The 14,208-nt window shown below is 41.8% G+C and overlaps 1 protein-coding gene across 6 annotated transcripts in view; it reads right to left on the bottom strand.

The window, feature by feature from the left end:
• The window catches only part of LOC121599705 (nephrin-like), a 250,036-nt gene that overhangs the window by 9,167 nt on the left and 226,661 nt on the right, over positions 1-14,208 (bottom strand). For all 6 annotated transcript variants that reach the window (XM_041927728.1, XM_041927725.1, XM_041927730.1 and 3 more), the window contains 4 exons: positions 12,940-13,104; positions 12,587-12,739; positions 12,147-12,281; positions 1,127-1,207 (listed from right to left, as the gene is read on the bottom strand). In XM_041927728.1, the coding sequence (XP_041783662.1) occupies positions 1,127-1,207; positions 12,147-12,281; positions 12,587-12,739; positions 12,940-13,104 (534 nt within the window). The remainder of the gene's footprint in view (positions 1-1,126; positions 1,208-12,146; positions 12,282-12,586; positions 12,740-12,939; positions 13,105-14,208) is intronic.

Genomic DNA, 14,208 nt, shown 5'->3' with positions numbered 1-14,208 from the left:
GGTTGTTTTTGTTGTTGTTGCTGGTGCGTGATCTCTCGTCAAACCGGGGGAACGTTCACCAATAGAAATGGCATGTCATATCTTGCAAGCCTTCATGCGCGGAATGAAATGAAAATAGGCCACACCGATATATTCGAACGGGCAGGAGCGTGTAGGACTGTGGTGGAACATGCAAATGACTCCTAGGTTGTTGAAGGCGGAACGAAAAAAAAAAGACCTGCAACGTTACTTCACCAAAACCGCGCTATGTGTGCGAACCGGCTGCGAACCCGGATCGTATAGCAATAGTTCAACGTGGTGGCCTGACTGGAGCCAGATCGCCAGGACCGAAGCTGCGAATTCTAGCCTAGCAGTTTCTGCCACCATGGTAGGGCAAAGGTTTGCTTATTTTACGTTATGGTTACCGTTCGCTTACATATCCAGCCGTATGCAGCAGTTGCAAAACTTGGTACGAACAGCAAGAAATTGTTAATCAACTGGTACTAGGTGAGAGTGCTTGTGTGGGGAAGGTTAGGATTTGTACCCAACACTAAGCAAGAGTTGGATTATGCGGTAAAAAAAAGATGTTGAATCTGGAATAGACATTACATTTTTTTGTAGTGGCCTGGTAGTGCCCGCACTGCTGAACCGGCAGTTGTTGCGTGTATGTTCATTAGAATGTGCATTTCGGTGGAAAATTCCTTCATAAATCAACGAGATGGCTTTCGGTGGACAACAGGTTGGAGCGCAAAAAAAAAATCTCAACAGGAAACACCATCGCTTCGTGGCACCGTTTGCAAACAACTGCCATTCTGCATTTGAAGAGAGCTTTTTCTTTATCTCCATGATCCTTTTTTTGCTTCACTACTATGTTAAAGGACATATATACTTGTGCCATGCAATTAACGCACCCTGAAATGTTCACACATAAAATGCAATCGAAAACAGCAGGACAAGGGATACGGCGGCCACTTCATGTGTTGGCTGCTGGTGGTCAATGGGATGGGAAATAACTTTTAAGTTGGCAGCTGGCTTTTCATGATGTTCGATTGCCCGATTTTTTAGAGCCACTTGCAGGCGGTAGCTGTCTTGTCGTATGCTATGCACTTCATCCTTTGGTTCTTGAAATTGCTCAGCGATTACTTACCGTCTACGGTGCAGTTTAGTATTGCATCCTCGCCCGGATCGACGGTAACGTGCTCCGAAATGGCTTTTATCGTTGCAGCATCTGTGACGATAGAGAGGTAAGGAAGTAAATCATATATCAATGTGCTGTGGGGTAATGGGAGGTAGAATATAGTAGAACGTGTTGTTAGGTGGACTATTACGTTTGTGAAGGGGTTAATATGCTCTTCGAAAAAAGCATTTTTATGATTCACAAAACATTAAAGACATTCAAAAATAACATATTGAATACCCTTTAGGTTCTTCGGGTACTATCAAAACATAATCTATTCGAACTTTAATTGTTTTTTTTTGTAGTTCCGGAAGAGGGCGCCACTGCACAATACACTAACTAACCTGTACAAAATTTCAAAAATCGTTAGAACATTGGAACCGTACTGAAATTTGCCAAAATTGTGATCTCACGAGATAAAAGAATTTGAATGATCAATACCACACAAACCATGACCATACAAAACCGCAGGTAAAACTAGCCGCAGTATTCCAGCCTAAATTATTTCAGCCTGGAAAATATGTAAACAAACGCTGATTTGTCGCGGGTGCGATCAGGTTAGCTCGTAAAGGATTAAATTTTGGTTTATTGAATAATAATTATAATGTGAAGATAGGTTAAACATTGTTTGAATCGACCTTTTTCTATTTTAATAAAAGTATTTTTTCTCAGATCAAACAGAAAAAATAAGAAAACAATTTTTAAATGCATCTTTTGCTGAAATTAAATTGCTGAAATTCAATATGGCAGTCCGTAACTGTCACAATTCTGCTCTACTGACATGTTGAAATTTCAGCTTGTTGGTTAGAAAAAGTAAAGGCGCGATAATTTGCGTAACAGAAAGCGTAAAGCATAGGTTCGTGTCCGTCTTAGCGTTATTATGTAGTTGTTAATAATAATTAACGTTAGATTCGATCTGTCGGTGTTATCTACCGTGATTCCCGACAGAGCGCGGTACAAACGCGTAATGTGGGAAGCATCCGATACCGATCGAGCCGAATATTCCCGATCGCTCAAAGGCTCCCGAACGTCGTGGCTAAGGCAATGACCGAAGGCCACTCTTTCGCGGTAGCCCGAGTCTAGCGATTGATTTTTAGCGTCGCAATAAAATAATAATATCGACTGCTTAAGAAAACGCTTGTTTTTTAATACCAAATACTACTACGGGCGAAAGAAAGAGTGCTGTTGCAATAGTTTGCAACAGTAGTAATAAACCGATGTAATAACTGTTTGCTGATGCTTGATCACTTTTTCCATAATTAAAAATGAAATTAATTTATAAATGAAATTTAAATCCGTCTTGCTAATTTGGCAACGTTGTTTAACAGTTTAAAAGCATAAGCTGTCGACAAGTCTGTAGGCAAAATAAAATAGTTGTTGTCTACAAAATAAATAGTATTAGATACCTTAAACTGATGGACCAGCATTTTGACTGGTAAAGTGTAAATTTGACTGGCTATTACAACTAAGTAATAGTGTGAATTGAGCTTTGTCATGTTTTATTTCAACTTTAATTTGTGATCTATATTTAAAACCGAAATGATCTATATTTAAAACCAAAATAAGCAAGCTTATTGAAATGTTTCATTTAACAAGTAATTGTAATCTTGTCATAATCGTACGCTTGGTATTTCTAAAGTTAATAAAGGTGAAATCAATTTTGTTCATTCATTACATTTTTCAATGTGTTGGAGACAACGAAGGTTCGTATAAGTGGTCTAGAGTCGCATAGCGGGCATCATACCTTGTGTATGCCGTTTGTGAGATATGATTAGGCTCTATTATGTCAAAATTTGCTAAAACAAATTTGGTTGCAGTTGCTTTGTTAGAAGCTGTTATTAATTATTTTCATCGAAGACATTTACTGTTACCGTGGCACAACGAAAAACGGCACCCATTTGTGTAATTATCTTTAGTGCCTATGCGATGCCGTATACATATATAGCGGGAATTACCCGAATATCACTTGACATTTTTCTTGATGATTCAAAACAGCCTAATAGTGCATCACTCGATCTTTAGTTACTGCAAGATTTGATATTTTCCGAAAAATAGCATCAAGCAAATGTTCAGATCTGAAATCAGCTTAAATCATATTTGTTGACGTGACTATCAAATGAAGTCAAGAAATTTGAACAGGAAGCTTTTTTTTTTTATTCAGGAGTAACGGTCCAAAAAGGCCGTATTGCTTGACAGGAAGCTTTTAAATCAGTAAAAATTGATAGCTGTATGTCGATATGTAGTATGTATGTAGTTTACTACGAGCAATATGTAGTTTATCGCTCGTCACACTGGTTGCAAGAGTCACATAAGGCTCTTATCGTCCTAAAACAAATACAGGATGATGTAACCGAGTGTAAGATACATTTCCGACGTCAGATGCAAGGAATACATTAAAGGCTTGGGCAAGTATGTTTATTTAATTGACCGCAAAAAGGTAATTGATCTTCAACTTTGTAAATGCAATATGAGATAGTGAGTGCCTCCAAAGTTACTGTCCAGTCGTTTGCTGAGCCAATGAGGTAAAAAGAACTACCAAAGCGTCTGATCACAATAATTCGACGAAAGACTTATTTCAACAGCATGTGAAGAGACTTGATTCAAAATTCTGAAATAGAAAAATAGCTTCTGGGGTTGCTTACATATTCCAAAGCAACAGGTTTAGTTAATGTTATACCTATAACTAGATAAAAAACCTTTTTGCTGCAAAATAATTTGTGTGCCAACTTTCCAAGAGCACTTGACAGCATTTATTTAGTAGCAATTACCACAATTTTGCAAAAGATGCTTAGTTAGGGTTATAATTTTCATTAAGTATCTTTCGCTTTGCCAATCGTTTGTTCCATGCTTCTTCCAAACAAAGCTCTAATAGTTGTGCAACGTTTCCCGTAAACTGGAGCGACTTTTAAATCGCATTAAAATTAATCAATCGTTCAAAAACGGACCGGCAAACTTGCGCTCTCCGAACAACGAGCACAGCGCATTCTTTCGATCGCGAGCGTAACAATCAAGTTACGCCGAACGTTTCTTCGTGCAGCTTGCCAGCGCAAACTTTGGTCGTCCAACACTTTCTGAACACTGGTGAAGCTTTGTTGAAGCGATCGAAAAACTAACAGCAAGGCAAGAGATCGGTGCCCTCTACATCCGGTTCGATGTACTTCAGTTTAAAGCGAGGGAGGGGAGGGGTTGGGGGAGAAGAGTCTAAAGATCCATCGACTGATTGCTTGCGCTTGATAGTATACTCAAACTTTTAGCACGTTCGAGGCAGGATCGGGACCAAGAGACAACCACCATATTGCCGCACGTTCCCGCTCTGTCACTAGTTGGTTTGCTTTTGTTTCTGTTCGCTTCCCTAACCAGTCACTGCAAAGAAACTGTGCTCAATTTGGCAGAAGTGAATTAACTTTCTCACCGATGGAGAGACGTAATCGGAATAGTTTTATCCATGTGTGAGTGTGTGTGTGTGTGTGTATACTGGTCTCGATTTGATCCTTGTCTAGGGCGATCTCGCGAAGACACACTCCTCGACCTTTGAACGACTTCTTCAGACAATCCGCTAAATAGCACATCCGGATAATTGAAATACGGTTTGAGTTTTGACCTGCTCACTCAGTATCACTCCAAAACCACTCGCACACACACACATAGGGCCGCATACCTATATTGGCCAATTCGCTGCTAGTTAACTTTTGCTTCTGCCGACGATAGAAGCTTCTCTCACAAAACTCCAATAAAATCTTATTTTATTGAAAGGTCGTACATGACCGGGCTATGATAATGGAGCAGGGGATAGAAAGGTTTCTGGGCAGAGCTGGGCGCACCCAAACGCATCCCATTGGGTGTTTTTGGGTAGGTCGGCATTTAATAGCACTATAATGGGCGTTGTTGTACGCCGTTGATGGAAAGCTTTCCAGGGTCGTATTTGACGATTGCTTCGTCGGAAACAACAACGGCAAAAAGCAAGCTGGGCAAATTGGAGCAAGACTAGACCTACAGAGAGTGTACGCCTAAGCTTCTATCCTTCTGCAGGCCTAGTAACGTCACAAGACGGTAGTGGTGGTGGCAAATATTCCCAGAATCGTATCTGGCGTATAGTGAGGGCACTCGCATTACTTTCATTGTTTACGAGGCAACGCGCGGGAATCCTTGTGGAAGAGAGTTGGCATAGTCCGCAATGATCCAAAATTCCAATTTCGGGACGATTTTGTCCGCCGCCTGTTGTCTCCGTTGTCCCACCCTGTGTTCATCCATGGGCAGAAAAAGGTGACCGTGCATGTAAGTGAGTTGTGCAAGAAGGTGATATGGTTTTATTGTTTGGGATGTGAGCATCGGGCGCCAGGGTTGTTGTCGGCCGCACCACCCGCCGAGCGGTTCGGAACTCCTGCTGTCTAAGTTATGCTGTGGCTGTGGTGAAAGGTTACCCACACTGACACTGAACGGGTATGTGAATGTGTGCGTGTGTTTGTAGGATAGAGAGAGAGAGAGAGAGAGAGAGAGAGAGTAGTGAACGTAACATCTCACGTATGTGGCTCCATCGTCCGGCGAGAAGCGGCTGGACCAATTGGATGAAGATACGAACCACCTTCATCCGGCGGCTACCGTAAGCCGCCAGTACCGGTGTTGGTTTATTGATTTTCTTCCGGGCAAATTCCACCCACCACTTCCTTCAAAGCCCTTCCCTACCATCTCATACCCACCATCAGAATTGTTGCGGTGGCCTTGTGCTGCTGCCAGCAGCGGGAAGTAATTCCTTCGCGGTAAAAGCGGACCCGGGTGGTAATCATCATGTCATTGTCAATGTACGATAGCGCCCTCGAGGATGGTCGAAACCGGACGACAAATTTGTAAGCTTTTGCTGGCTTTCCTGCGAGCTTGCGTTAGGGAGGTGAGTGAGGTTTTTTTCTTCTTTGGATAGTTATTTCATGACTCTGTGTATGTGTGTGGGTTTGGGGAGTGGTGAATTTGTCCATTCCATATTTGCTCGATCTTTTCGTTCGATGGGCTACAAACTGGCGGCGGTGGCGGTACTGCACCAAATTGCTGTAATGTGTTTTTGTTGTCGATGGCGGTGACTTTCACACCACACGAATAAAGTTTGGCTCTTTGGTCCATAAGAGGAGATTGATGCTGGAAGCTCTTCGGATCTAGTTTTGCATTTTGATATGTCAATTTGGGTTTGTGCAACGCACATGTTAAGCTAAATTGTTATTGACAATCAATAGAATAGAATGAAGTGATGCAAGCGTTTCAACAGCTTGTCTTAGGGGAATTTGGCGAGGAAAATTGTTGTGATTAGAAGTCTATATGTGGAGAATGACAGTCGGTTTATGCAATCGACATAATTCGAATAATGCTCAGGATAGAAAATGACGTATCACATTACATTACAATTTTACACGAACGAATGATTCTTTGTGTAATCTAAAACAATGAGTACAGGTCGTATTAAATTCAAAATGAAAATGTGAGGGGTTTGTTATATTTACTACAAAATAAACGTATATAATATGATTATAAACGTAGTTGAATTATACAGCCATAGAATTATAAAAGTATGCACACTTTAAAATTATTTTAATGTAATTTAGCTTTTCTACCCTATTACCAACAGTTGTTTGGTTGATATTATCGTGAAAATTTAACAATATAAAAATGTTTAAGAGCATTTAAATTGATAGAAAAAGATAAGCCTTGTGAGAATTCAATCATCTTTCGTTTGGTGCATTTTTGCAGTGGGATTTTCAAGGAAGTTTATATTTTCCATTTGCAAATGAACGTTTACACTCTGTTTGCACTTTGAATCAATAGATCTATGACATGGTCGTTGTGGGTATTTAGTTCAAAATTCTTATTGACAATTTAAATTGACTTAACCATTATTTTAATTTTTCCGAATGCTGGATTATGAATCGCTTCCCAGAATGTGATAGGTTTAGAGTTAGTTCTAGCTGTTGAACCAGGAAAGGTTCAGAATCTGGTTTAAATCAGTTTTTATCCGGTGTTGGTTCAGGACCCTTTTTATGACAAATTTCTGAGTATCTGATGAACTGAAATAGGTTTGTTCACAATCTGGGACGGGGTTGGATTAAGGCCCTTCAATCAAAAGACGTCCAGTATGTATTCAAAAATCATAATAGGGTAGATATCTGGTACAGAAGTAAGTTCGCTTCAGGACTAAATACTTTGTAAAACAAGACAGGTTCCTGGAATTTTGGAAGCTTGATGGGTTGCGGATTAGAGATAAAACTAAGCGAGGGACAATATTAATTGTGTGTCCGAGAGAAAGAAAGAGTTTGTACACGTTATAGCTGGGTTCAGTTTGATTAAAAATATTAAAGGGAATAATTACTTGATACGACGATTAAACATGGCCAAGATTCAAACAATGGTTGCAATGAAATAAAAAAGTGAGCTGGTATTTCTCACACATGTTTAGAAACTTCAACCAAAGCTATAGCATCCAATTAACTTTGATTGAATTCTTAAACATAAAGTAAGTAAGCAACAGAACAAAACAAGCAATAAAAAACAATGAACCGCTCCTCCATCAAACAGTTTAATTGAGGATGTAAAGCAAACCAGTGTTGGTAACAAAAACTTTTTTACGATCTAAGGTGTATCTTTTTTTCCTCTTGTCATTGTCATTGCCGATCCGAAACCCACAATCGTGCACTGAATTGACTTTTATTTGCGCTATCAGTCTCTTACCCTACACAACCCCAACTTGTTACGAGCGCAATTACTCACGCACGTCGGCAACGATTCGGGAAACTGTTTCGTCCTTCTTTCATTTCGTTCCCGTATTTCCGCACAAAAAAACGGGAGCTTTTTACTTTTTAAGTGAAAAATTGTGCTACGATAGCGATCGAATGACATTACAATGGGAATATCGTCAAATGGAAGACGATGGCACAATGCCATTTTGTCCTACTGGTTCTACGAGCGATTTGATTTCACCATTTTCGAGGAAGCGGTTAATTCGCCTGTCCCTATCATTCAACCGGTTAAGGTGAGCTTTCCTTTATTACGGGATCGGGGAACTGTCAATTTCACTGTTTCAAAGATGTGTCAATAAAAAAAGGGTTACCTCAATCAAACGGGAAGGTAATTTGACTATATCCGGATACATTTCAGGGAACAGGGAGCGAAACACCTCTTCCCATCTATTGGCTTTGATAGAGGAACGTGTACGTGAGCAAAGATTCAAAATGAGGACCACAACAGGGGAACAAATTGGTTTAAAAAAAACTTCCTCAATGTTGATAATGAAGATTGGGATGATGATGATGATGATGCTAAAACACTATGATTGATAGGGAAGCAATGAATCAGATTATCTCCATCCACCAATGTCACCGACGTTTACCGCAGTCCATCTCCAGTGTCCTTTGCGAGGATATCTGGTTTGACCGCAAAGTGCTCTTCTCCATACGTGATGGACCGATTTCGTCATTTTTTTTGTACCATAGCATAATACCGCCTCCCAGTCCTTGTCCGGTCTATTCTGGGTGACCTTTTATTTACGTTTATTGAACGCTCTGTACAGCCCCGCCGGTGCGCAACGGGCCGAGGGGACGCTTTTAATCCATTATTTACGGACCATTTGCGCCGATTCCGACGGGTCATTACCGTTAACATAAACGTCAAGTTGACAACAGTTGACGGTGGTGGCGTCGATGCTGTTGGGTACTGGGTTTCGCTTTTGGTTCGCTCGGTTCGTTTGGTTTCGGCGGTCGAATCATCAAAGGGCTGGTTCTGGTTTTTGGGCTTTGATGCGGTGTCCATTTATGGATGGACGTGTTAGAGCACCAGCACACAAACTGGCGGGGAGGGGGTGAGCGTGGCGACAGGGGTGGCGTAAAAACGCCTCACTCGTTGCAAAACGTCCAACAGCCCCCATCACCGCCGACCGGATGGGATCGGTACACACTAGTTTGGTCATCAAAAGTTGCTTTTTCTCATTCGATTGGAACACAAGACGCACGGGGCAACGTAACGGACGGACATCCGAATCGAATGCAAAAAGGGATAAATTCATTCTGTGTGCTCGCTCTTGTTGAATCCACCGGGGAGTAGTGTCGCCTTGCTTCAATTTATTCACTCTGTCATGGCTGAGCGGATCACGTGGGAACGTTCGCGTGGAAATGTCTTCATTCGCTTTTCCAAAATCACTTCCGAAAATGTATGTGTGTGTGTGTGTACGGGTGGTGTGTTGTCCCCACAAACGAACATGTGTAGCCGTGATGGAACGTATACATGCAACACACACTAGTAGTAACACCATGTTAGGGACTAGGGCGCCGACGGGATATTCCCACCGATAGGTAGCACCTTCCGGTGATTGATGACCGGATATAAAACACTAATTTTATCAAATAAATCACACATTATATCTTCTCCCCAGCCTGGGTAACGCTTTTCCACCATTAAATGGGCGGATGAGGCAGCTCATGCTCCTTACCGTTCACCATTTGGTCACGCGCTTGTTACAATCTTTCCACGGACGGGTGTGTGTATGTGTGCGTGTCTTTATTCGTTGTCGTCTTTTTCTCGGCAGCTGGTAAGTTTTCCCACGTAGACCGCCACGGTGCCAACTACTGCCACTAGCGAGGCGAAGCGAACGCATTCAAGCAGAGCACCGGCGAAACATTAGTTACTTTGTGCGCACAAAACTACTGCTGCTCGGCATGCCTGATACAAAGTTACTATGGCGTAGCTTCCGATTTCCGACACACACACACACTAGCAACGGGCGCAACGGTAGAGGCCTATACTGCTCTTCCGTGAATGAATGTTACGAGTCGGGTGAATTTATGACTTATGGTTGGTGCCAAGTGCGTCGCCGAACCGGAAACGAAAGCGTGTGTACGTGGTGAGCGGCGTTGAAAGTATGCCATTTTTTATCCCTGTCCGCATGACGCCGTGATGCGCAAATGGCATGTTAAAAAAAAGAAACCGGGACGCCGTCTCTTTTGAAGGATGCGTTCTATTCTAATGTTCGTTTCTTCTTTTGCATTGCTTTCTTTGTTGACCTACTCTTTAAGGCTGCCGTACATACATGTGCAACGGTTTAGATTCGGTGATGAGGATGTGAAGGATCAGTTTATCAATTAAAGGGTGGTGTAATGGATGATGGTTTTATTTGCGGCTGAAGCTTTGGGATGGCGGAAAGGGGCTTCATATTTTCTTCAACAATCTCAAGCTCAAATCTACAAATATTCAGTCAGTCTACAAATTAAGATCAAATTTTGAAATCAAATTTCATATTTTGTTTCAGATAAATATTTTGTTATTCAACAAACCAAATAGCCAACCAAAACGACAACAGTGGTATTTATTTGCTGTTTTGTTTTTATCATTAATCCCCTTTTGCTTCTCTCAAACGAATGCATGCAAGATAGAATAAAAGAAACGAATATCTATTTGTTCATTTATTCAAGCACCCTATTAAATTTATTTAAATTTAAAAATTAAATTCGCTACCATGTAATGTAACATTTCCCTTTTTTGTCATTTCCTACTGACCGTGATACAGGATTACAGTTAGATACATACATTAAAGCGTGATTTGTTTCAGTCATGTTGATTTTGGCCTATTTTACACGCTTCATGCCGTGAAGTTGACTCGCTAGGGCTAGGCGTACGGTGAAATGTAAAATTAAGAATCATCGTAAATTGCAGCAAACTCATCGTAAATTTTAATGAGTTTGTAAATATTTGTCAATATTGATTCGGTCAGATAGGCCGTTCTTGCGAGAAAAACAACAGAAAAGAAAAAACAAAAATATTTGTTTATAGTTTATTATTGCAAATATTATTTATTTTGATTTAACAACGTCCTTCACTATCACTCCATTACAAAAGGGAGCTTAATCATGTATGCACGAATAATATGTTCCTATATTTAAAATAAATTGTTGACATCATTGAAAATTTGTAACACGATGCATTGCACAATGTTAGCCAGTCGATCTTTTCCCAAATTTCCAAACACTCAGAAGTTCTAGTTTGTTTGTTTGTTTGTGTGCTATTGGCAGAGCAATAGCAAAATTATAGAGCTTTTTTCATATTTCAATATTCGCTCGTTAATTCATATTCGAAATTCGATTCGCTTACAGCGTCTCGAAGGCGGGACTTAAAACACATTAAGCTGTTCAATTTTTGGACATTTTTTGTCGCTTAATCTTGAAATTAAATACATTCATAAAGAGAAAGACGAAAAAAATGTTAAATAAGAGAAATTGCAGCTCAATAATTGAATAATAACTTGCTTAAATGTACATCAAAAGTGTTATTCATTTAGTACATCCTGACTGAACTCCCTCTTTGTACTACAAAACTCTGGAAACATAATTGTTCCAGTTTGTAAACCCAGTATGATTTTGGACAGCAGAATGTAAGAGTAACACCCACATTTTGTCATCTATTTATGCTTTATTTTCGTTGTGCAATTTTTTTAAAGAACAAGACCCAAGAATGAGTAAAAAAAATTGTTTTGTGTACTGTCGTCTAAAGCACAGGTCGTCTAAAGCGCGTATTTATTGAACATTACATAAGTCGTTAAAATACCTTTCAAAGTAACTGCTGCTCGTCGAAGCATTCAAAGTCACCCGTAAAGCTCCCTCCATTTCGTGAAACGATAAATTCTTCTCCATTCCAAGGGTATTTATTTTCTGCAAGCTTCGACAAGCAGAAAAACGCAACGAAGCATCGCGTACAATTTGGCCTCAAGCCAGTGAAGAATCACTGCACCGAACCGTGGTAGCGTGGTGCAATTTCTCGCCACCTCATCCTCATCCTAAACAATACCCCAGAAGCCACCCGTTAGCGGTTGTAAGGGAGAGATGGGTGAGGTAACCTTTAGTAAGGGTTAACATGAGAGCAAACACGGTACTACTACCCTCCGTCCCCCATCTCCGACGTACCGTACTGATGCTCCGTAACCGTGTGCTTTTTCGGAGAATAGTTTAGCTTGGTTGTGGTTACTTACACTTGACTTGCAGGGTGATATTAATCATCGCCGACCCTTGGGAGTTGACGGCTTCGCACGTGTACACGCCGGCATCCGTGCGCACGAGCTTGGTAATGTTAAGGATCGGTCCCTCGGAGACGATTCTCGGTTCACCTGGGTTTTGTTTTTAAGGTTCGAGAAAGGTGGTTAAGGAGGGAGAAAAAAAAACAAGAAGCAAACGAACAGATTTTAGGATTAATCGGACAGATTATCTTAATGGACCTGCGGTCACGTTTGACGGTGGGTTTGAGATTGAGGGCTTCGCATAAATCCAACACAAGTCTCGAGCTAAAGTGGTGTAGTAATACAGTTTAGCGATACACGCATGTGAACGACATCCGCACGGAACGGCTAATGCTGTGAAATTGAGGTTAACCGAGAGGCACAAAGAAGGGAAGAGCCCGTTAGAAGCAACCTACCACTACTACCGGTCGATGCTATCGTTTGGCCGTTCCTGGTCCAGGTGTACGCGATGGACGACGGATTGCCGGTCGCAACCAGGGCAACGGTCAGTGGCTCTCCCGCCACACCGTGGACAACGGTTTCGGCTGGCGTTTGGAACCGGGGCTCATCTGCAAGTACAAGCAATCGTGCATTCGTTAAAGCATCGCTCCCGGCGCAGCACCGGCTGATGGGTGCATGTGGTGTGTATGTGTGAGAGTCGACCGTGATCGAATGGATTCGGCAATTGGATTTCGCAACCCGGAGCAACAAGAAGGGCTCAGTGTTCGCACACCGACTCACAAAAACCGTGCGGTCCCGGGGTACTTACACAGCACTGGCAAATTGACAGCCACGTTGATGCTACGCTGCAACATCTCATTCGTGCTCTGGCAGGTGTATACGTGGCCGTCCATATCCTGCGTGATGTTCAGCTTCAGCTCAAGCGAAGACACGGTCCCGCCCCACAGTCCAGCTTTGGAGGAGTTGTTCGTACCTGTGAGGAGGGAAAGAGGGAGAGGAAGGGAGATGAAAACCAGCGTTGAACCATACGGAAGCCATGATGTTCGATTCCATTTCAGTCTGGTTAGATTTTCCTTCCGTGGCGTGGGCAAGCAGTGGGTGGAAAAGAGCATCCCGAAGGTTTGGTATTAGGTTTTACGGAATGCAAAAAAAACGCCACCGCCAGCAGCGGTAACAGCAGCAGCTGCTGCTACTGCTGCTGCCAGAACACACGTATGGTTGATGTACACGCCCTGGGGACGATGACTGGAAATGAGTTCCGTAAATTCTTGTCAAATTCCATTATCATCACCGTATCAGCACGGTGTGCCGGTGTGCACGGATGAAGATGTGAGGTTGGCTGTGGTTTCAGTGATAAGCTTTTGTGAGGCGGCGTGTGTGACTGTGCATGTGACTGCGTATCTGTTGCGTTGCGGCGCACTCTTTACACAAAACATGCAAATCCGGCAAAAACCCCGGATGTTGTTGTAAGCATTCTATCACCTTACCACCTCAGCTCTTTGTAAGTGTATGTGGGGGTTTCCTTGATGGAAGGTATTAATTTTCTCGTCGTACGGTGGCACGGTGTGGCGGATGATTACTGTTCATTCCTGTCAATCAGTACACTTAATCCAGTTTTGTTTGCTCAAGCTATTGTTTATGTTGAGCGTGCGTGGTGCGGCGAGTGAAAAGAATGATGAAAAGGCATTTGATGATGAAATTTGGGAGCCTAACATTTAGCATGCGATTGAGATGTGAGATTTGGTTTGTGGATGAGGAGAAATAAGGAGTTGTGCGTCAATAGGTAAGTGAGTAGGTTTTATTAGGTTTTATTTTACCCATAGCAGGATAGTTAGTTTTGCGTTTGACGAACTCAACAGGGTAGGGTAGGGTAGGGTAACAGAACCAGTTTTCGGCACATGTTTGCGGCAGTGTAACTTAAAAGTGAAATTATGCAAAAACGCGTTAAAAGTTGTCTCAAAGCACAAATTTTGAAATAAAAACAAGCTCATTAGTTGTTCATATACGAAGTTTCATATTACACATCATTGTTAGGAATGCACTTGTGATAGGAAAACCCATAGAGTAGCGTGAGTTA

The sequence above is a fragment of the Anopheles merus genome, chromosome 3L (assembly GCF_017562075.2).
Source record: "Anopheles merus strain MAF chromosome 3L, AmerM5.1, whole genome shotgun sequence".
NCBI classification, from domain to species: Eukaryota; Metazoa; Arthropoda; class Insecta; order Diptera; family Culicidae; genus Anopheles; species Anopheles merus.
This window is presented reverse-complemented; position numbering and strand designations above follow the sequence as displayed.